This window comes from Metopolophium dirhodum, chromosome 1 (assembly GCF_019925205.1).
Source record: "Metopolophium dirhodum isolate CAU chromosome 1, ASM1992520v1, whole genome shotgun sequence".
In the NCBI taxonomy this organism is placed as follows: domain Eukaryota; kingdom Metazoa; phylum Arthropoda; class Insecta; order Hemiptera; family Aphididae; genus Metopolophium; species Metopolophium dirhodum.
The window spans coordinates 101,229,959-101,254,702 of NC_083560.1; the positions used below are offsets into that span (position 1 = coordinate 101,229,959).

The 24,744-nt window shown below is 26.9% G+C and overlaps 1 protein-coding gene and 1 long non-coding RNA gene across 7 annotated transcripts; one reads left to right on the top strand and one right to left on the bottom strand.

The window, feature by feature from the left end:
- The first annotated feature begins 140 nt into the window (after nucleotides 1–140).
- On the top strand, nucleotides 141–13,031 carry LOC132934312 (uncharacterized). 6 transcript variants are annotated; one of them, XR_009663007.1, is made up of 9 exons: nucleotides 141–280; nucleotides 450–840; nucleotides 945–1,069; nucleotides 1,196–1,304; nucleotides 1,703–1,747; nucleotides 1,806–1,901; nucleotides 2,524–2,599; nucleotides 3,601–3,860; nucleotides 4,421–4,627. It is a non-coding gene; the product is annotated as an uncharacterized LOC132934312 (long non-coding RNA). The 6 variants fall into 6 exon arrangements; XR_009663011.1 differs by having other exon boundaries at nucleotides 154–280; nucleotides 740–840; XR_009663010.1 differs by lacking the exon at nucleotides 141–280 and having other exon boundaries at nucleotides 313–627; nucleotides 740–840.
- A 1,137-nt stretch (nucleotides 13,032–14,168) lies between these two features.
- Nucleotides 14,169–19,392, bottom strand: LOC132948837 (zinc finger protein 675-like; the record flags this gene model as incomplete). Its single annotated transcript, XM_061019499.1, has 3 exons — nucleotides 14,169–16,352; nucleotides 19,041–19,242; nucleotides 19,331–19,392. Coding segments are annotated over 3 exons (2,232 nt in total), but the record flags the coding sequence as incomplete, so codon positions are not given.
- Nucleotides 19,393–24,744: the final 5,352 nt, after the last annotated feature.

Sequence of the window (24,744 nt, forward strand, 5' to 3'; positions counted from 1 at the left end):
TTACTCTTCGGAAACCGACGGGACTGGTTGTCGTCGTCGTCGTCGTCGTTTTATCAGCGAATGACGACCACCAACTCCGGCGGAGCTCGCTTATCACAACGAGAGCGCCCGCGCGCCGGACGGCTATCAAGAGGTGTTGTCGGGCGCGGTGGTGGCGCCCATAGACATTAAAGAATGGATATGGATAGGCCATGGCTATAATAACAATGATGGAGGGAAGCGTGCCATAATGGGGAAGAAAGAAAGAATATTTTTATCAATGCCTCTCATTCTGGCAGAGGTAAAATCATAATACATAAATATACATCAATTTATTTGTGATAAGCCTCTAAATTTATATATAATCATGTTCATTCTCGTGTGATAATAATAAATGCCATAATATCAATTATTCCATTCTTTAGTTTCTAATTTCTATGGTGGTGCCTCAATCGTGTTATTTGTTATAGTTTGTTACCGTAGCCGACGTCGACGTGTTATCACAGAACAGATTAAGTTCAATTAATCATTATTTGGGCATAAGATATCTTGTACTTTGTAGGTATTCCGTGGCCTGGAGGGGAAGGATTGCCCGCTAAGGGTGAAGTGTCCTCTCTTCCAAGCCGTGATCCCGCACAAAAAAAAAAGGTATTCTGTGGTGGTACAAACTATTAATTGCTAAATATTATAAATTTATTTTGGGGTTAACTCAATTGTTTAAGAATAGGTAGTAGAAAGGTACATAATTTTTTATGAATAGAATTGGCAACTCCACAATTAACACAATATGAACAATTAAGAGCAGGATTTGTGGAATCGGAAATATTTTTGTACAATATTTTAATATGACTTGGTTAACAGGTAATATTATTTATTTTCATAATTATAATAAAATTCAACATTTTTATGAGCTTTGGCTAGCTTTTTCAATTTAATACTAATTAGTAATTAAACTACTTTTATAGGTCTATTTGCTGATTTACTCTCAATTCCTGATAGAAACTGGTGCACAAACAATGTACTGGAAATAAGTCATAAGAATCTAATGTCCAATATAAATATGCCAAACCAAGTACATGGATATTTATAGGTAAACAATGGACAATGTTGATTTCAATAATCAACTGACAGCTATTATTTTTACACTTTAAAATTCATACTTTATTTAAGTTTAATGAATAAAACTTATTACACAAACATAAACTTTTTATTTCAGAAATGCTTATTACTGTATATACGAGTGGTATGATAGTTAATGATGCCGGTTAGCTGATGCCGGTATGGAAATAAAGTAACCAAGAAATTTTGGAACAAACCGTCCTAATGTAAGTGAAAATTAAATTTTTTTAGTATATTATTATAAATGATGATATTTGTTTAAAATCTTTACTTAATTCAAATATTAAATAGATTACATTTTTAGTAACACCTTTTTTTCAGTAAAAAATATATGTTTTGTTTCCAAATTTATCATTTTTATGACATTCATATAAAGTTAAAATGTATCTATTTTTGTATTTCTTTATTTTATATTCTTTTCTGACTACAATTGTATTATTACATGGAATATATTTCTTATGGTCTGATTTTTTTCTTATTTGACAATTATTGATAATTTAATTTAAATTTTAAAATGATTTTATTAGTCAGTTTGATCCTCGGTTTGATCTTAAATATTGTGATACCTAAATATATAACTTATTACAGAATTATTATTTTATAGAGCTACGAGTTGATGATGAAGTCAATATTATTGTAGAACATCTTGGTAATTATTACTACATTTTGTCTGTTTTTGTATAAGCTAAATTATTTATTTATTATAGAGCCAGCAGTACGCCAAAAGACGCAAGTACATCTACACAACAATCTGCCTATATCAGAACCTTTACCAATATATGACCCACAATATTCTGGACAAGGTAATATACTGAACTTAATATGATATTTTGTTATCAATGTGTAATATATATTTCACACACATGAAGCTTTTGTTTTAAAAATTGAATACCTATTCACTAAATAATTATTTGCCCCTTTTTCCGTGCATTTATTTGTACAATATTCACTACATCTGTATATGCATACATTATACCATTTCTTTGACTAAAGTTAAATAAAATATATTTGAAAATTATAACAATGTTCATTCAAGTCCAAACATTTTCAACTCTCCTATTGGGAAATTTTTGATTGAGGATATTGCTGATACTCCTAGTCCTTTTGATCATTAAATAATTTTGATGACTTATCCATCTCCAAAACAAAACAAATTAACAATATTTATGACGCAGCCAAGCAGTCATACCCAATGTTAAAAAAAATTATACTTCTCACAACCATAAAATTTATCAGCAGGTATATAATATAATACATATATTTAATAATATGTATATATCTGTTACTATTTTTTAAAGTACATAGATATTTCATGCAATAATCAGGTTAAAATACCTTTTTATTTCAAAATCATTCTGTTGAAAATTTTAATTTCATCTAGGTATCTTTTTAGCAACAAATATTGAACTTTAAATTAATTTTCAGGTATACACGTTCAACAATCTGAAAACAGTGTTATAAATAATTCTTCTAATAAAAATAATGAAATAAAAAAATGGTGGTAAGTTACAGTTAAATAAATATTCAATATCCTTGTAATTCATTTTAGAAGTATTATGTGGTAAATAAGTATACCAATAATAATTTTACATTAAACATATTATTAATATTAATAAAATAGAAAACAAAATATGCATTAAAAAATTTTAGTTTAAATATCAGAATACTAATAAGTAAAGGCTTTAAAAAGTAATCTTAGCTATACTTATATGACTCAAATGAAATTCATAAACGAGACTTTGGCTTAAGAGGACGCCACACCCGCATGTGTTGTCTCCATCTTACAAATGCGTAACATACTAAATTTACGCTCAGAAATTCAAGTTTTATGCCGTTAGCTTAAAAATTAGAGTGAATCGACCTATTATGAAACTTGATGGTTAGAACATTATCTGTGTTTTTTTGGAAGTTTTTTTACGATAATTCAGTTTTTAAGTGAGTTATGAGCATTTTTAATTTACATTTATTTTACACGCTATAACTCACTTAAAAACAGAACTATTGTAAAAAACACAGATAACCATCAAGTTTCATATTAGGTCAATTCACTGTAGTTTTTAAGTTAACGGCATAAAACTTGAATTTCTGAGCGTAAATTTGGTATGTTACGTGTTTGTAAGACGGACACAACACATGCGGGTGTGGCGTCCTCTTAAGAAAAGAAAAAGTATTACTCAAATTAAGGTTGGTCAAGACCTCAAGTATTGCTTTTAGTTATTATCACAAATTTTTATTTTATTAAATTTATTAAAATTAGTTTAAGCAATACTTATTCCTAAGCATTGACTATGACCCTTAGACATATATGTAGTGCTTATTGCAGCATAATGTTTTTAGTTTTTAGTATACATTTTGACAATACCCATGTTAAATTCCTATTACTTAAAAAAAAACAATTTATCATGATTATTGTTGTAAACCTAAATACCTACTCTAAAATATGTATTAATTTTTTTATTTTTTATTTATTAATAACAATATATTTATCCATATTTATTTTAGATTTTCAAAATCTAGTCCTAACCTTATTAAATAAAATGAAGTATGAGATATCTAATTTGAGCTCAAAAATAAACATTCAACAAAGTACGATTAATGCATTTGATACATTTTTAAAAAATGCTGGACAAACAATTGCTTCTCAAATATTGAACCAAAACTCTTCAATAACATTTAATGACATGTTTCCAATAAAAACTGAAGAGGAACTAGAAATATTTGAAGATAAAATTAACGGGGATACAATATTTTGAAATACTGTGGTAATTTTACATTTTATATTTTTCAATACCTATTCACTATTTAATGAAAATTAGCCAAATTTAATAAAAAGCACCACGATAGAACGTTAGATCATAGGCTAGGTTAGGGCTATTAGTCTTATGGTTTATTATACCGGCACAAAAAAAAATAGTGTTTAGATTTAAAATAAATATATAGTCGAATAATAATATAAATATAGTGGCTAATAATAGTTCTGCCGGAATTTAACTATCTAATTATATATATAAAAAAAACATAAATAGGTACCTATTTAAAGTATACTTCTATTATTCTCTTCTATAGAATAAACTATTGAAGTTTACTAAGTACCTATTAGGTTTTTACAGAGATTAATTAAATCATTTCAATTCAAAACATAATATTATAAATATAACATAAATAAAAAATGGAAGTAATTTAATTAATTTTTTGAGACTAGGAGACTATTGATTTTAGGTTATTATTAAAATTATAAAATAGGTACCTACCTAAGCATTTGCTAGGTATGTGGTAATAATAAAATAATATACCTATTTAAATGCATTAATTTGTTTCACAGACATCAAAACTCTCACTACTGATTGGTATCAAAGACATTGGTGCTAGCACAAGGCATTTGATGTCCAAAATGTTTGTAGATGAAGTTCTTTGCCATTATTCACTATTAGGATTCAAGAAAAAACAACTTTTCGCAACTATCTACCTACCGTTTATTAATTGGTAAATGAAAATGTGTAACCAATAAATTGATACAATTAATATTTAATTCTTATATTTAAAGTGAAATATCAAAATAGGTACCGTAGGTAATCATAATAATTAATAACATTTCACTTAAAACAAGGTAAAAACTTCAAAATGGTAACTGCAAATTACATGATAATTATTAATTATATTAGGTACCTACTATATAAATTATCACAATATTCGCAAAACAAATTAATTAAATTCAACTTTAAAGTGCCTATAGGTATTTAATCAATAGTTTATATTTAAATACCTAAAATACCTTTCTAGTTAAAATTTAAAAATATGTATTTACGTTTATTTCTAAATTTGGTAGGAATGTCGTGTAATATACGTTATAACGGCATTGTAATAGGCAATTACCTACGTGGTTACCACATTGTAATACTAAATTGATCGACTCATGTCTCGTACCACATTATATGTAAAGCAATTGTCAATTGAAATTAATATTTATTTTAAGATGGAATGATTAAACCGAGTGCAATAAAATTTGGACATTACCTTTTTAAACTCAATTACAATTTGAAAATGTTGGTTTAGGTAAGAAGTGTTACATGATAATTTACGGTAACAATAAAATATTATTCATCACTGGTATACGTTGTATCCGAAGTGACAAATTAAAAAATAAATAAATAAATAAATCGTAGAATACTTATCGGAACATTTAGAATAAATTGAAGACAAGATAAATCATCAACAAAAATGTAAGAAAAAATAAAACTTCCATGCTACAAGTGTAGTTCATAAAAAAATTATAACATTATTAAAAAAAGGTTAATGATAATACACCTATTACCTACTTGAATTTATACAACTGGTATAATTAATAAATTTAAATAATATATTAATTTCATTAAATGTTATTAATTCTATTTAAATATTCTGAATTCTGATGTACAATATGTCTATCAATTTATTCAACAATGATATTTAAACTAGGTATTATTTTTTTAAACTCCGGCAGATGATAGTTATGTAAATTATGTTAAGAACTAAGAAGTATTATCAAAACAATAAAAACAACTGCTAATTTGTTCATAAAATATTAATTGTTGTTGTCGTGTATGCACTTTTAAGTGATACACCTCTACCGACACTTGAGTAACCAAAAGACCATAAATTAACCGGTTACAGTTTGGCTCTCTAGACGTCGATATCGCTACCTTACTGTTTGGCCTTTCAATCCTCAACGACCATAAATTAACCGGTTTCAGATCGGATTGAAAGGATACAATTAACGTAGGACTACCTTCACCGTTTGCACTTTAAATCGTCAACGACCATAAATTAACCGGTTTCAGATCAGATTTAAAGCGTACGTAGAATCGTGTGGCTACTCAAATAAAACATATAATTTTCTGGTCGGAAACACTTTTATTAAAATATAAAACAAACATAAATAATTCAATAATTATTTAAAATACTTAGTCTATACCACGACTGCCGAATAACTCGTACAATAGTAGTACCCACGTCCTCGCCGTAATACCAGCGACAACGGGACTCCCCGTGCCTTCGCGTACGGCGGTGTTATATAGTAATATAATTATTGCTGCCTCAGCACATCTTGCTTCATTGGCCTGACCTATGTCAACAATTTATAATAAAATGTTCCCACCTATGTTATCTGTGCATTATAGTGACGACTGTTTACAATATACGACAGTCCCCGTTGTTTTTTTTAAAAAAAATGCCCTCATTTTTAAGACTATATAAGTATAAATTATTTTAAAGATTTTTACATGCTATATATTATATAGAACGGGGGTAGATGGGTACTAAGATCATAAGTAATAGGAACTTCAATTGTTAGATATCAGATATATTATAATTATATGGTTAAACAAATAGGAACTTTCGTAGGTACTTACAAACTAGGTCTGTTTATTTAGTTTCCTTGGTCGACGTCCGTAGAGAATTACCGTGTAGGTACCTATTTTAAATTAATACTGACACGACCATAAACACGTTATTAATAGGTATTACTAGGTACTTGCTGACATCAGTATTATTTCATATTTATACATATACATTTATACCCACACACACATATATATTTATATCACAAGTTACATTTAGAAGATGAAAAAATATATTTTATTTTCCTTTTTTTTTGTTGTAATCTATTAATAGTTAATATTTACACATGTTTATAGTTGCTGAATATGTTTTTTAAGGTTGTTTATCTCTGAGTTTAGTTCATCAAAGTTGTAATTATGTTTTTCTTCTTTGTTTCTATAAATTTTTGCGAGTCCAAGCCTATTTATAGGTATTCTGTTATTTTTAATTTTTTCTTTAATCTGTTGTTTGGCGTCCTGCCACTTAACCTCAAGTTTTTTTGTTTTTATTAATTTAAGAAATGTTGATGATATATCTTTCAGATATAATGGTAATAGGAAGTAATTTTTTTTTTACCCCAGCTGTTTATTATAGTGGCTAAGCCAGCATTTTGTATAAATAATGTATCTACCAAAGCCGGCCTGCGTTTCGTGACGTACGACACTAACTAGCAGATAGCATATCTAAACTGCATGGTGAAAATTTGCATTAAAAAATGCAGAGTATGTAATAAGAAGACCTGACAAATTGAATAACTTTTATTCTAATCGATAAGTATTATTTATTATTTTTTATTTATATCATTCACAAACACTTGCATTACACTTTTTTTTATTTTTATTTTTTAATAATGAAAGTAAAAAGTTTAAATCTGATATAATTTTTTTTTTAAAATTAAAATAGCCAGTTTGTAAATCTGGTTTTTAAAAAAGTTTTGATTGTAAAAACCGTCACAGTTAATTTTTTACAATTTTTGATGTCTCATTATTTTTGTGAAGTAAAGTTAATTCAGTCATAAAAAACATTTAAAATTCAAAAAGTAGGTATAAAACTTTTTTAAATATTTTATAAGAATTTTTTTATAGGGTCTTGTTAAAATCTAAATGTTTTATATGTCTGTCTATATGACGTGTGTTGCACAGGTGGTCGGCGGTAATGAGTACACGCGAGCGTTAATTAAAATATAATGATAGCTGTAATTATGCTACAATATGCATTATGCTCATGAATCTATAAGCTCTCGAATTTGACCCAAACAGTATGGTATCGGTTTACAGTAAAAAAAAAAAACAATTCTGCGTGACCTATTTAATCTATATACATATTAGATATTATATTGTGCTGCACGTTTTATTACTATTGCTATTATTATCGTTTTACTATAATATTTTATATTATACAGTCGCGTATTAATATTATTGTTCTAATATATTTATATTACAGAGTCACGCCACTAACGCGTATTACAATATTATCGTAGACTTATACATTTATATTTTTAACATAATATATATAAAATCATTGTATAAACTAAAAACGATTCTTATCGATGACGGTCTGTCAGTCAATTAATTAAATGTCCCGCAAACAGAATTGAAAAATATTTAGGTACAGGGTAACTAATGAATGATAAAGTTTCCGCGGACACACGGTATATATTAGTTTTTAGTAGGTATAATGTAGGTATACGCGGCGATTTCTTTTTTCTTATGGCAGAGTAAAATCTGAAAGACAATAAAGAAATTATTTGAAAAACATGCAAGAATTATAAAAATTGAACTTATAATTTACATAGTTTACTTTTTGATAAAAAAAAATGTATTTTAAAATTATTCACTTATTGACCATTAACATCGAAAGTAATCAATTTTTCTCAAGATAAATTCACCTGCGATATATTTGACTGCGATTGATTAATCGGGAATCAATAATATTATAATACATGGCTAAATATTATATAGGTATGATCGCATTGAGACGAATTTTCATTATGGGCTGCGCACGTACAATTATTGCATGTTTTAGCATGGAAAGAAATTTCAGCTGGCAGTGATTTTTGGATTTATTTAGTCAAGAAATTGATAATTTGTATGGTTTTGTTAACAAATAAATCGAAGTGATAAAATTCACTGCCAGTGGCGGCCATGACACCTGCGTATCACAAAGTTGCGATCATACCTATATATTTAGCCGTGATTATAATAGATCTCAACAACAATTAGCTTATCAGCCATACCTAATATTTATGAAAATCCTTGTTTTACATTTTCAATTAGGTATTATCTATAGAAATTGAACATACATTTTTAACTACAAAATAATTTGAAAATGTTCGAGATTTTGATACATTTTGTCAAACTTTAAACTATAAATACTTAGGTATTAAAAAAAACCTGCCCATACATCTTTAATATTTATCAACTACTATTATAACAACAAACAAATTATAGGTATATGGAACCTTGTATTAAATTTTCAAGCTTCTCGTCCCAACAAATATAATATTATTGTCATCAAATTGAAAATATCTATAAATATGAACTGTTTCATGGACTGTTCGTTGTTACCCTCAAAAGGAAGAACGGAATGTTCTAAACACTTTCTTCCCTATCAGTAATAATGGTTAGTACTCAACTAACCGTACAACAAGACCCATAGACTAATTAGTAATTAGAAATATGGGGCACACCGTCTTCTTAAGCCAAAACTACCGTACCGAATGTTAACGTAGGGCACTTGTTGAATAACCACGTTTTCCTGGTTAAAGTAGCGACTAATATTCATTACTCCAGCAGTCTTCAAACTCCAACGTTTCCAAAATTTTCGGATCAACTGCAAAATTGGGTAGGTTAATCAATTTTTAACTAGTGAAAATTTAGTTATCCTAAAATAAAAAAATGCTTATAAGCTAAATTAAAGTTAATTTTATAAAATAAATGAATTTGAGTAACTAAGTTAAGTTACAAATGTTCATGAAAATAATAACGAAGTTAAGTTAAGAGTTAAGATCCTTTTTTCCACAAATGATATTATTACAATAAAATCCCCTCGTAACAAAATTACTATCGGTTCCATCTGATTTTCCTGTTATAAAGAAACTATAAGTTATTTAGGTATGCAGAATTGTTTGTTTTCCGTTATAAGTAGATGCCCGTTTTATAGAAGGGTAATTTCACTCTAAAAATTTACAAATTATTTAATTTTTGTAGCTAATAAGTAAGTTCTTACTAATATTACTAATAAATAGACTGAAAGACCGTTTACGCTCAGATTCGTTTTTCGTATACCTACAATCGTTTTACATCATTGAATTCAAATTTACCTAGGACTTCCATTACAAAAGTGACACATAAGATTTCAATTGAATACCCATCAGAGCAGTACCCACTTGCCAACATTTTTAATACTTATGTAGTAATGTATAAAAGAAAATGTATGTTATCTGCTTCATAATATTTAGAGTAAAACGGGTTGGTTTACAATTGGGAAAAGAAGTTAGGTTGGAATAGGTCCACATTCTATTGTTCTATTACGACAGCATCTAGTCTGTTAGGAAATTTGTCATTTTAGAGCTGGGGGGGGGGGGGGGTCAGAAGTAAAAACTCCTAGTAGTTTACAAAAACTAAAAAAAAAGTAAAAAAGAGGATTTTTACGAAAAATTATAAAGAAGAAAATAATCATTATAATATTATTATAATTTAATCATATCTCATACAGTAAATTGAGATTTAAAGTATCTAAGGTTATTCATATTTGATGAGATAAGAACAAAATAAGCTAATTATTCGATGAGAAATCGGGAGAATATCTATAATGTTGTAAAAAATTGAACTTCAAACACCCATACAAAATTAATAGATATAAATAGAAACATTTTTTATGAATTTCTATCTCAAAATAATGTGGACCTTTTCGTGAAAATATTGCGTGGATTAAAGCTCAACATTTATTAAAAATGTCCACCAACAACTTTTTATAATAAGTAGTGATCTAAAAATACCGTATTTTATTTTTCATTCGTATAATACGTGTATTATATAAATTACTTTATTTACAATAATATCATCAATTATACTTGGTAATATCATAGGCTGACTGGTCGTTTTCCCTCAGAATCGTTTTTTTTATATAATGATATTATATCATTGAATTGAAATTTAACACCATCAATTACAGTGACCCACTTGTAACCTACTGTACCTACTGTACAGCAGAGTGACATCCGCTTACCCACCTTTTTAAACTAACAAAGCTAAATGTTATCTGCTGGACGTACCTACAATTTGTTATGTTAAAATGTTATGCATTTGTAATACGTAGAGATCGCATGCTGGTATACCTCTCAAGTTAACCACTTAAAGGAAGATATCGTTTAAATAATCTTTTCTTATAGACACTAATATGTCTTGTATACTTGGAGGAGAATTGGAAAAGGTTTTTAAATAACAGCCAAAATGAATACAATCGTTGGAAAATTTCCCACATAAAAAGTTCCCAAATCTGTTTTGTATTTATTTTTTAAAAACTCAGCAGATATCTTTATGTCCCTTGCTGTCATTTTAGTTAAGTACCCAATATTTTTTTAAATAGTTCTCATAGGTAATAATTCACTATAAACATTTTCCCGCCCTTAAAATTTGCGACCGGGGCATTTGGCCCAATTGTCCCCCCCCCCCTTAAATGCGCCACGGCCGTTAATGGGTATATGCTCACGGGACATATTCTGTATTTGTGTATAGCACGGTATTTTACAAAGATCGTATCTATAGTGTTTAGATAATTGTTAAATAGTTATATCTACCCGAGTGTTGTAAGAATGATAACTAATAACTATTAATTATATCGTTATTTGATAGTTGGTTTTGAAACATTTCAAAAGTTTACGGCCAAAGACATTTTAGGGCTCTGAAGATATTGCATTTGCATGTTTTTCTATGCAAATTTAGTCATTTTCACGACACTACGAATATAAAAGTAATAGTTTACAGTGTATTATTTTGCATATTTTGTGATTTTGCTGTTTTCAGAGCATAGGTATTTCATATTTTTACCATTTTTTAGAGCATATTTCATAATTAATGATAAGTTTATAATACAATTTGATAGTAAACAATGATAAATAGGTACATTTAATGTACCTATATACATTTAATTTGAAAGTTTTTACTAGGTATATTATGTTTTTAAAACAAAGCTAGTGTTTAATAATGATAACCTTATTTAATTGACTATTTATAAAATATCTACTATAATAAACTTTAATGACTAATTTTTCACAATGGCAACTGACAAGGTGAAACTTTATTTGTCATGACTCGCGGAGACATGGAGCTGTTTATAGTGTTTATACTTTTATCACCTAGGACGTTTCACCCTTATCTTGAACATCAGTAAAATCAATATTATATCAAAACATTTATACGGATTTCCATGTGAATAATATTGTTTTTTATATAGTTTAATTTGAAACCGTAAGTCAAGAACCTTGAAACAAAAAAAGTTTTTTAAACTAAATTAGTGTAATTTATTTAAAAAGTAAATAATCATAAATGCAGACATAAAAAGTGCACAGAAAAAAATTATTTGGTTATACGCTATAATAAATAGTTGGATAATTTTCAGTTGGCGTAACAATTTATTTACCTAGTTATTTCAAACAATGTGTTTGTTTAGACTACTAAAATTAATCAGTTAAAACATTATAGTTGCACCAATTTAGCTCATGGGCTAGAAAGTATCGACATGCTATACATTATAGGTGTCAAGTGTACATCAGTATTGAATAGTTAAGGATGTGGTAAATTTGAATTCAATGATAAATCATTGTAATATTGCATACGAAAAAAGATTCTAAGCTCAGCCTCAGTATATTATATTCTATATTGCTACTGTATAGTAATTTATTATAATACGCGATAAGTTTAATATAATTCTTGTTGAAAACATCACATTTATTAAAATATTAGTGTATAACATATATTTATATCGTATACTATCATCGTTATTAAGTCGAGAGTCAATACCGGCCTACTGAAGAACGGCATGAATAAGTTTGTGGTATAAATAGACATATTTAAAAAAAGTACGTATACTTACATAAAGTATATAATATTATAATAATTTTCATAAAAGTTTCAAGTCCCCAACAATAATATTTTTAATTTACAACAAAATAATTAGGTACCTATCTAATTTTGTCAAAGTTTGAACATCAAGTGTACCTATTAAAAAAAAATTATGCTTTGTCAATTTTTTAATTTTTTTAGTGCCTATATATTATAAGAAGTATCCACTTGCCAAAGTACAATTGACACCAACAACACCTACAATACAGCAGAGCGACTTTTAAATTTTTAATGTACCCTATTTATTATGCTTGAAAGGTATAAATTGTTGTATTTTCTAAATATAAGAATATGAATCCATATTTTAAATTGTAAATCAATCATGCGGTGAACTTTTTCCCTGTGGAACATTATGTACAGGTCAAATTTGAATGTAGTCATTGGAGTATAAAAATGTGAAAGATGTATGTAAACTATTGGCTTATTAATATACAAATTTAAGACTACCTGTAATACTGTTTGTTATAATGTCCATAGTATATAAACATTATTAGTATTAAAAACTATTACCCAGGTCAAGTAAACATGAATGTGATGTGTGACAAAATTTAGTATTAAGTCTTAATCAGCAAGTTGAGTAGATTTAGGAAAAGTGAAACTAAGTTAAGACAACAATTATGTATTAGATAGTAAAATTAATATATAAATAATATGAAAAAGTCAGAAAAATGATCAATGGTGATCACTAGACAACAGTGTTTAATTTAAGTGCTTTTTATATTATTTGTTTGTTTTTTTTTGTGTACGACTGGAAGTGATTAGTGTACACAACATGCTTAAATAAAAACATTTTTTAAAAACCTCAAAGACACAATACAATGTAAACTAATATTGCAACACCAATTAATGTATAAACACATTTTTAAGAAGAGCTAAACAACCTAACATGGAATAGATTATTGGGAGTAACATAATTGACACTAATAATGTATAACTGAAAATTGATAGTAAACTCAAAGAATTATAAAAAAAAAAATATCAAATGTTTAATTAAAACTTACATCATCAAATTACAAATGCTTGTTATAAACTATTATGTTGGTAGTTATTATAAAATAAACAAATGGAAATTACTTAGTTATTAAATTAAACCTAATCAATTAAATACACAATGTAATAAGAATTTAAATAAATTCCCTGGTTGACAATGTATAAATATATACAAAACAAGTTATTGTTAATGAAAAAAAATCTAAAACTTATATTTAATATATAAAATAATATTCCTTAATTATTGTTTCTAATATATGAAATACATATTTAAATACATTCGATGAATATATAGAAAAAACTTAACTTAATTGAATAAGTTGTTCAACAAATGGAAGTAACATTTTATTTTAAATTATAAAATAAACAAATGAAAATGACTTAATTATTAAATTAAACCTAATAAATACACAATGTAATAAGAATTAAAAAAAAAAAAATCCCTGGTTGACAATGTATGAATATACAATACTAGTTATAGTGAATAAAAAAAAAAATCTTAAAACTTACATTTAATTATTAAAATTATATACCTTAAATATATGACATATATATATATATATTTAAATAAATTCAATGAATGTATGGTAGAAACTTAACTTCATTGTATAAGTAGTTATAACAATAAAAGTAGCTAGGCATTTTTAGGATAAAACAAAATATAAAACCATGAATGTGAGATTCAAGTGATTCACAAGTTTTCTAATTTTCTTTTTCCACATTATTATACTGGCATTAAAGTAACTTCAGCTGATGTTGAAATATGATGTCATTTTTAATGGCTTAAAATTCTATTTATTTACACTTAAAATATAATTATGGGACATAACATGCCAAATATTTCTTTTGATGCGATTTTAAATTTGATTTAAATCTGAAAGCCGTGTTACACTTATCACATTTGAATGGCATGGCACCAGTGTGTATTCTCATGTGACATTCCAAATATTTTCGGGTTTTTAAGATTTTCAAACAAATTTGACACTGAACAAAATCAAAATTAATTCTTTCTAGAGAAGCATTTTGTCTCTCATAATTCTCGACATGTTCATTTTTATTAGATGTAGACATATTGGCACTGTGGTTTTCCATAATGTGATGACCTAGAGAAATATTTGTCTTAAACTGCTGACCGCAGTCATCACACTCATACATATTTAAAGTATGTATCGTTGTATGTTCTTCTATGTTATTTTTAAATACATGTGTTTTCTCATGCATAATATAAATGCCTTTTCTATTAAATTGCTTGTGGCAATATTGACATTTGTATGTTGCACCACCATGAATACGCATGTGATTGGTGAAGGCACCAGGATGTGCATAATGTTTGTTGCAAATCATGCAAAATGTTGATTTCTTCTCATTGCTTTTATTACTATGGTTGATAAGATTGTTATTTTGATTCCTTGACATTGTCCCAGAATCAGTGTTGTCTTCTATACTTATGCTGTTTTGGATTACATTTGGTTCAAGTTTAATATTCTCATTATTTTTTGATAACAAATTGTCTGAGTTGATGTGACATTTTTCATGATCTGTGCACAGACCCTTTACAGAAAATATTTTATCACAATACCTACAGGAAAAAGGTTGTGATTTATTATGAAGAGATTGATGCATTTTTAATGGGCTTTTGGAAGGAAATACTTTTTTATATGTAATACAGTTATATTGGTGTTTAATTTTATTGGCACTATTTAACCTTGTTATATCTGAATCTGAATTATCCAATAAAGATTTCTTGAATTTTCTATTTCTTAAGTTTGGAAAATCTCGAGGTTCCGTGTTTCTAGAATTAATAGGACCTAATGTCTTAGATTCAGTTTCAAAAAGATTAAACTGAACTGTTGACACATTTGAATCTATTTGCTGTTCATGATCGATCATATGGTGTGTCCAAAGAACTACAGATTTAAATGTTTTATCACATACAATACATTCATGCATATTACACTCACTGTGATCACTCATATGTAATGCAAATGCATGTATATCTGTAGATGGAGAATTTTTACAAATTTTACATATAAAAATAACATTGTTTTGTGATGTCTGATCATAATCATTGCGAGATCCATTTCTAATATTAGGAAATTTTCTAATACAGAAATAAAGTGTTTCCCTAACTGTAGATACAATATTATTGTTAGCTATATTAATAGGGTTTTGTTCCGCCATTAAATCACGAGGTTTGTTTGCCAAAGTTAATTCATTGATATTCACTGAATCTACTTGATCTGAACTGTTCCTTTCTCTGACATTTGTACACAAGTTTTTTTCTTGCTTCATGTTTAGGATATCGAAATTATTTGCCATTGAGATTTGCGAAGCTGTCGGTACAACTGATTGCTGTCTCAATAAACTTGATTGCTGTATGTTTGTTTGTTGTTGAAAATGGTCTCCGACTGTTGTTTGAATTAACTGTTTTTGCTTTATATTCCGTTTAGTATTAGGAATAGTATCAAACTTAGTTTGATCTTTTCTTTCATGGCATTTTTCGTGTTCGATATAATTAGAGAAATCAATATTTTGTCTGCAAAATCTGCATTTATACGAGGAATTGTGATTTTTTTGAATGTGTTTATTCAAACCAATTCTTAACTTAAACTGTTTTCCACAAAATATACATTTATTAGTTTTATAATTTATTTGTTTTTTGTGTTCGGCCAAGTGATTTTTTAAAAGATAACTTAATTCAAAGCTTTTTCCACAAATATTACAATGAAATAATTTATCACTTGTATTTTCATGATTTAAGTAAATATTATTATCTGCGACGTCCTGTGAGAAAAAAATGATTTACGAATAAAATAATAAATGTTAATGAATTTAAAGTATTCTTGTTGTATGCTGTCTACCACATGTACGCCACCATTTATAACGCATAGTGTTGTATGCGATCTACCTCCTTATATGTATATCTATACTCTATTCCAAAAATTTTAGATTCACACGTGTGCAGTCTTGTTAGCTGGCGTCGGCATGTCTAAAAATGCTAGCAAAGATACTTTTGATTGTTTTTTTTAGAGTTCTTAACAGTGGTGTTTTATAACTATGGTTATATGGCATGGTAATCAGTCAAAAAGTCAGTTTTTAAAAAAGTTGGAAAAAAATACGACTCATTTTTTTACTATCGGACAACAAGTCTGAGAATATTTATATTGCCAGACAAAAAGTAAAAAAATACTAAATATTCTATTAAATTTTCATTTATAATAATTATATTAATAACTAGCTGATCCTGTGTACATTATTGCCCATTAAAAATACCAACTCTAAATGATTCAACAATTCTTTATTTAATACCCGGCTTAGTGATGTTCAAAAGTTCAAAACTTCCCACGGATTTACCCTATCATAATCTCCATTAAAGATTTTTAACACAGTCATAACAGTGATTTGTAGTCATGCTCATTTTGCGATGAGTTATGACTAAATTTAAAATACAGGTCTAAAATAATGATATTAAATCATAAAAACTATTTTATTTTTTGTAACCAGTAGCAACCATCTAATAAACAAAAATATTGTTCTTCATTACCTATTATTATAATTTCTATAAAAAATTCTCATATTTGCAATAAAAAAAATTTAGGGCCACTTATCGAAATTAAATATAGCCTATAGATCTAGTTAGTGTAGCTCTCTGATGGTAAGTAGTAGAGATTAGGTACCCGGAACAAACAATTTGTCTTCTTAATATATTATCATTTAAGATTAATAATCTAACTATATAAATATGAAATGAAAATCTCTCTACAGGCTAAACTCTGGAACTACTTATCAGATCTTCTTGATTTTTTTTTTAAACAAAAGAGTTTTTCACGGAGAAGATATATTATATTTGATTATTGTTCCTTATCCTGATTATTCAAAATAATGGTCATTATAATAATTATAATAATTGTAGAGTGATTGATGTTCGTATTGACTGTATTTTTAAAATGTTTATAATATTTATAAACTGTAGGTACAATATAATATTATAATATAAATATTTTATAAGAAAATGAATTGTGTACATTTTTTAAATGAATATTAACTATATAATATGAAATATATTCCTATATAATATTCTATATTATATAACTATTAATGAAAATGTTATAGAATATATTTTGGACTTTTGTACAACTTTTTCAAAATGCACTTTTTGTCCAGGTACTTTTTGTCCGGGATTCATAATACAATGTACACTCATTTACCATTTAATGAACTAGGGAATACCCTGTAAAAATACTACATATACTTTTAATATTTAAACAAAATAAGCAATCTATATTCTGTGTTATTATTTATTGTTATACAACATTTTATTAATTATCTATAAGTTAGAACCGTATAATAAAGAATTAGGATTGGTTATTACCACATTTAAGTACATAACGTATAGCTGCATTAATCATTGTTCATGATCGTGATTTTTTTTTTTTTAATAAAATATTTGTGTTTCTGACACAGATTAATAAGAATTGCCAAAATAATTATCAAGTGAAATATTATAAAAAATTAAATCTGACTGGTGAAAATAAAAATGTAGATAGAAAAATAGGTAATAAAAAAATGAGTTTTTGTTAAAGTTTGAGAATTTGTAAATGTATTTCATAAGAGCCTTGCAAAAAAGTACTTCACGGACGACTTTTCGAAGGGTTGGATTTGATTTGTTTTGAACTTGTAAAATCAAAATATTCGTTGTATATTTGCAGTGGTCGGGAGTAACGCGCTAATTGTAGCGACGCTACAGTAGCACGCTACTTTATTTATAGCGATTGACGTAGCGTCGCTATATTATGCCTTAGATAGCGAAATACTATAGCGCACTAAACATTTTCGGTTAGCGTAGCGAAAATTATCATTATTTTGTTGCTACCTACAATCTAATTGGTGATTATTAAAATATCAATTATGATTATATTTGTTTATTTATATTATGATAATGATGAAGTGTAATAGTGAAGTTTTTGTCTTGGGTCCTGTCCAGTGACCAAATGTCAAATCAGTACAAACTACAAACACTAGTTTTCAATAAGAACATTTTTAAAAATGTAGCGAAAAAGTAGCGCGCTACATCTAAACAATAGCGTTAGAAGCAGCGCGCTACATTAGAAAAAAATAACGATAGTGGTAACGAGCTACTTTTTGGGGAAAGTAGCTGTAGCGTTAACGTGCTACAAAAAACTAGTAGCGTCCCGACCATTGTATATTTGTATCACTGCATTAAGTTTATAAATGAGAGTATACCAAATAGAATTTTTACGAAAACACCACTGGTTAATATATATTCAAGTGAATAAATAATAAAATGTTTCTAATAACTTATGTATACATAGTAAATTAATTAAAATATATCAATATATATTATATAATATGTATGATATTCTAAATAAAATGACGTAGAAAGCATATGTCATGTGAAAACAAGCGATAAATCGCATACAACAAAAATAATGTATTTAAAAAGGGTTTTACCTGACATTCCAAGGGTAACTTCATATTACTTTGGTTGGTAACATCTTTTGTAATTTCAGTTCTACTTTCCCACATCCAATCATCCGACATATCAGTTTCAAGCTTAATAACTTCCTCAACATTTTCAGAAACCAAAGAAACATGATTATCTTCAACTGTATACCATGTAGGATTTTCAATAGTGTTTTCAACATATCTTTCACTATACAATTAAAAATATAATCATTAAATTAAAAATAGAACAAAATAATTTTAAAAATAAAATGAAGATTTCAATTATGTGCAATTACCTGGTAACAGCATCAGCATCACCAGTGACTTCAACTTGTATGAAAACTTTCATTGAAGTAATTTAAGAGTATTCTAAACATCAAAATAAGTATTAATCCAAAGTAGATATTAAATTTAATTATCTAAATCATATTTGAGCTCATAATTTATTAATCTTATCTATTTGATACTATTTTTTATATAATATACATCTGGACAATTGATGTTAGTATATTTGTTTACAATTAAAACTGAATGCTATCCTCAGGGTTTGGCAAGTTACTCAATTATTTTTAACTGGTTACAAGTTACAAGTCACTTTAAAACTACTAGATACTTTTATGTTGTGTAACTAGATACAAGTTACAGTTATGTAACAAAGTTACATTTTAAGTTAAAAGTTACATTGGTAAATGTATAAAGAATTATAGACTGGCCTAGTCCCTAGAGTTAGGTAAAATAATGTTATGGTCGTTATATTATAATCAACTGTAATAATATGTTGATTATACGAATGAAACAATTTGGATTAAACAAAACACAGAATTAATTTTTTCACAGTGGAATTATAATTATTAGTGATTTTATTATTATTTACATCAATAGTACATTATCTTAATCCTTAAATAATGACTACTTCGACAAGTTTATATTTAAAGTAATTCATGAATAATTTAGTTACAGATAAAATCCATATAAACTATGATCATCGGTTATCGTAAAATGCTTTTGTTCAAAACTGCATGTTACTACGATATTCCCAACCATGGCTATCCTATAAGTAGTTTTATTTAAGGTCTACTAACCTTACGAGGGAGAACCTAAAAATTGAGAAATAATTGATGAGAAGAGCGACATCAACTTACTCGCTTTTTTTTATATAATTTTGTCACTCGCACTACACTTATAATATACAACAAATTATTTTTATTTTTTAATACTGATAATGAAAAATTTAAAATTTGATTTAAATTATTTTGGATAAATTCAAAATAGCAAATGTACGAATTTGCTTATAAGAAAAATGTTGATGTTAAAAACATTTATACAAGTCAATTAGTTTAAATTTTAGCATTTTTTAAAATATCTATAATTTTTTGATTAAATTAATAACTTGTAATAACTCTGATGGATTGTAATAACTTTTTTAAAAATATTATTTTTGGGAATTTGCTGATATGAGTATATTTCTTAAATTATTTACTAATCACATAATATTAATAATTTTTGTCATACGTTTAAGTAGCATAATTTGTTTTTTTTTTTAGATCCTTCTGTTATACCCTGCACATATCATACAATATTAGTGATGGACGAGTATTGTTTTTTAATTTCGAGTCGAGTCGAGTTTCAATTATATGGAGTCGAGTCGAGTTCAAAATTCGAGTACTCGAATGCTCGAGTATTTTAAATTGTACGAAAAATAGATTTTCCAAAAATGTTATATTTTCTTTCATACAGTTATATAATTATTAATTAATTTAATCTTATCATAATAATAATTATTAACTAATTAAATTAATAACTATTAATTGTTTAATGTTTATTATTTATTAAAGTCTATACTCCATACTATAATAATATATTATTGATTATTAATATTTAATATGCAATCAAATAGTATTTAGTATTTACTATTTACTACCTATTTAATTGCCTTATATTTTAATTTTTAATTGATCTCAACAAATTCATAATACATTTAAACTATTTATTGTTTAATGTTTATTATTTAATATTTATTCAGTTCTACAATATAGAGTAATATTATAATAATATCAAATATGCAATAAAATAATAAAAATAACAAGGCTGGGCAAGTTAACGATTTTTTTTAACTCAGTTAAGTGTTAATATTCACCAATAAACAAAATTTGATTTAACTATAGGTTAACTCAGCTAATTAAAAGTAAATGCATATTTGTTAACTCTTTAGTTTTTATTAAGTTAAAAAAAGTTAATTTGTTTATACAACACTAGCGTAGGTACCTACTTCATTTTTTACCAACCCAAAACTAAATTATAGACTATATCTAGTGTTTATACTTTACAGTATTTCGATATGGTTAGATTCGATTATTCGAATGATATAAATTCACGGTAAATATTTTTTGACATGAAAACAAAACAGACTGAAACAGTGAAATATAATAAAACTAAAAACAAAAAAAATTAACTTAACTTACTTCTTAAAATGAAAAAATTAACTCGTTCATTTCACGTTTATTAAAAAAGAAATGTAGTAAGTTAACAGTTAGATAAGTTAATGCGAAGCAAAAAGTAACTAGTTAAGTTAAAATGTTTAAATTAAATTAACTTTTAACTTTTTAACTTGACTTTAAATTTTTAACTCGTTAATGCCCAGCCTTGAAAAATAGTATTTAAATTATAAATATTAAATTAGTAATCAATCTGAACTATCACGTATCACCTTCCTGGTATTCATATCAGATATTTGGGTTCTTTCAGTTATTTATAGTTTTAACACTTATTTTTCAATAAAATACTATTTATAGTATTTTAAATTTATAATAATAAAAATACTGATACGAGAACTCGATTCAAAGGGAGTACTCGTATTTACAAGCATAAAAAAATTTTTACTCGACCAACACTATACTATATTGATCTGACAAACCTGACACATAAAAAAATAAAAAATAAATAGCAAATAGTTGGGAGTAAAGGGCTAAAAATGAATACTTCTTAGAGTGAAAATTTTTACTATGTACTTGTTGATAATTAAAATACATACGATTAAATAAACATCTAAATTTTAAAAAATTATTTTATTGGAAAGCACACTGTGTATACAATATAATACATTATACAAAATATATGATACTATGATAACGAGGAGTATATTCTTTGGATATAATAACCAAAACAACCAATGATAAGATAATATAATATTTTATTATTACTAATTAATTAAAATAAAATTTAAAAAAAATTGTTGAAATTTTTCATGTTAGATTTAAACAATAGCTTTGGTGCTACAATTTACAAAAAGTTTCAGTAGTGATAATACTACATTTTTTATTAGTAGCTGAGCGTTATAACAATACGTTGTACCCGTCTTGTTAATTGAGGGCCTATAAATACTGAAGGTACTACTATTGACGTAAATTTTCAAAGTTGAAAATTTTGAAAATTTTTTAATTAATGGCTGCCAAGTAAGTTTATAACATCAAGCCTAACATTTTATATTAGGTACCTCAGTACCTCTGTAGGCTTTAGACAACTTAAAGGTACAAATAACATTTGTCTACGTCTTAATTTCATTTTCATTTTCTTCATTTATATGATATTGTTCAAATGTGGATACAAATAACTCATGTAATATATTAATGAATACTAAAAATTACAATGGACATTACTAGTGACAACAAAACATGGCCTGAGAGAAATTAATGCTGTACAAAGTACTACAAACCACAAGTCATTAGTGATAATAAACAATATGAATAGTAAATGCATAGATATGGAAATCCATGATCATAATCCATGATTATAAGATAGTTACAGAACCACGTTATTCTGTGGTTTTATTACTCATGTCTATTATCTAGTAGTCAGTGTAACCAACTGTTATACAATTATTACAAAATTAATTATTTTTAAAAATAAACATAGAAATCAAAATTTGAAAATTTGTTCAAGCTTACATCCCTAGTAACTCCATGATATTCATTTCTGAGCACACTTATGTTTTAGTTATGTTATTTTATATTTCAACTCAAGTATGGCATTGACTATTTATATACTTAATAAACTCTGATCAAGTAAAGAAACATAGTCGACAGCAACCAATTTTTTCTCGGGCAGCATTTCCTTCCTCCGAGTCAAGGTATCTGGACCACTGCCGTTTAGTATTGCCACATCCCTACTTACAAGTTGGACTTAGTTTCTTAACTTGAACAATGTATACTTAAATGGTTTTGATATAATTCAGTTGTTATAACTTCATGTTAGGTATGAATTAAAATATTAATTGTTAATTAATACTGGCATGCTGCTATAGTAGGCAATAGCTTATGAAAATGTATTTTGTTTGGCCTTATAATGATAAAGGTCTTGAAGTAAGTTAGGTATGTATAGCAATACTTACTAAATATTTACTATGGAATAATATTTTTAATTTATAAAATATAATTTTAGTTATAAATAACAGGAAAATTGTTTTGAAAACAAAAAAACATAAATATTAGGTTGGGTCAGTGAAACAAGGTAGGTTAGACATCCAAGTAAATATAATAGTAAAGCATAAGAAAAATGTTTAAAATTATCTTTTATCGACTTTAAATAGATAGTTGAATAATGATTATATTAAACTGTTGTATTATGTACCTATACAAATCTTACATACAAGAAGTTACAGTGTACTAGTTTAATTTTATTTCTTAAAATTTAATTAACACTAATGTATAACACAATATATACCTAATAATAATATAATAATCATAATGGTATCAGATAATTTTTAAATGGACCATATGTTTTAGATTTCTTATATTATAATGAACTGTAAGATGTTGATTATACGAATGAAACAATAAGGATAAAACACAAGAATTTATTGGAAATGTTTATACATTATACATAATTAAATATAAATAATAGAAGTTACAAATTTGCGATAAAAATTACCTATCAATTACTTAATTCCTGCACCAAGACCATAAACTCAAGAAAACTATGTATAATAAAACTAAATAAGTTCAAATAAGAAAAAAATTGATATCAATAAGTATGGTCAACTTACTATTTTCTCACTCGGTAATGGGTCGATGGACAAGTTGATCACAATCACGAGCACCGCAAACCCGCCAAGCTGCACACCAGAAACTCAATGGATCATACACATCCTTGTGCCGGTTTCACTTGTTGTAACATCAAAAGCCAATGTGCGTTGACTAAATACAAATTCAAGGGATCTGAAACATGGATTTAGGACAGTGGACAGATGTTTTGAACGTTCGGTATTTAGTGTCAATAACCGTGTGGAGTCGTATAGCGGCCGTTATCCGTCGTTACCTCTCTGTTATCAGTTCAAACATTATGTATTGCGTATATTTCATCCATGAAAACAACAATAAGGAGACCACGTCATGAAAAAACGTATCGAAAAGAGTCGCACGATTAATTGGCCACAAGCTGCGCTGCGTACGCTAGCCGCTAGAGTTGCTACTTTAACCCGCCTAGTATAGGAATTATTCATGTTTTTTGCATTTTTTAGAAATATAAGCCAAATAATCCTGTTTGAAAAACAAATTTGAAGTTTGTAGTTAGAAATTTACAGTTACGTTTACGTTCGCACCAAAATTTAAATCATATAAGAGTTGACATTTTTTACAGGCAACGAAATACACGGGGTCAGCTCATATTTTATAAGCACAATGAAATTTAAAAAATATTTAAATTAGTTTTAAGT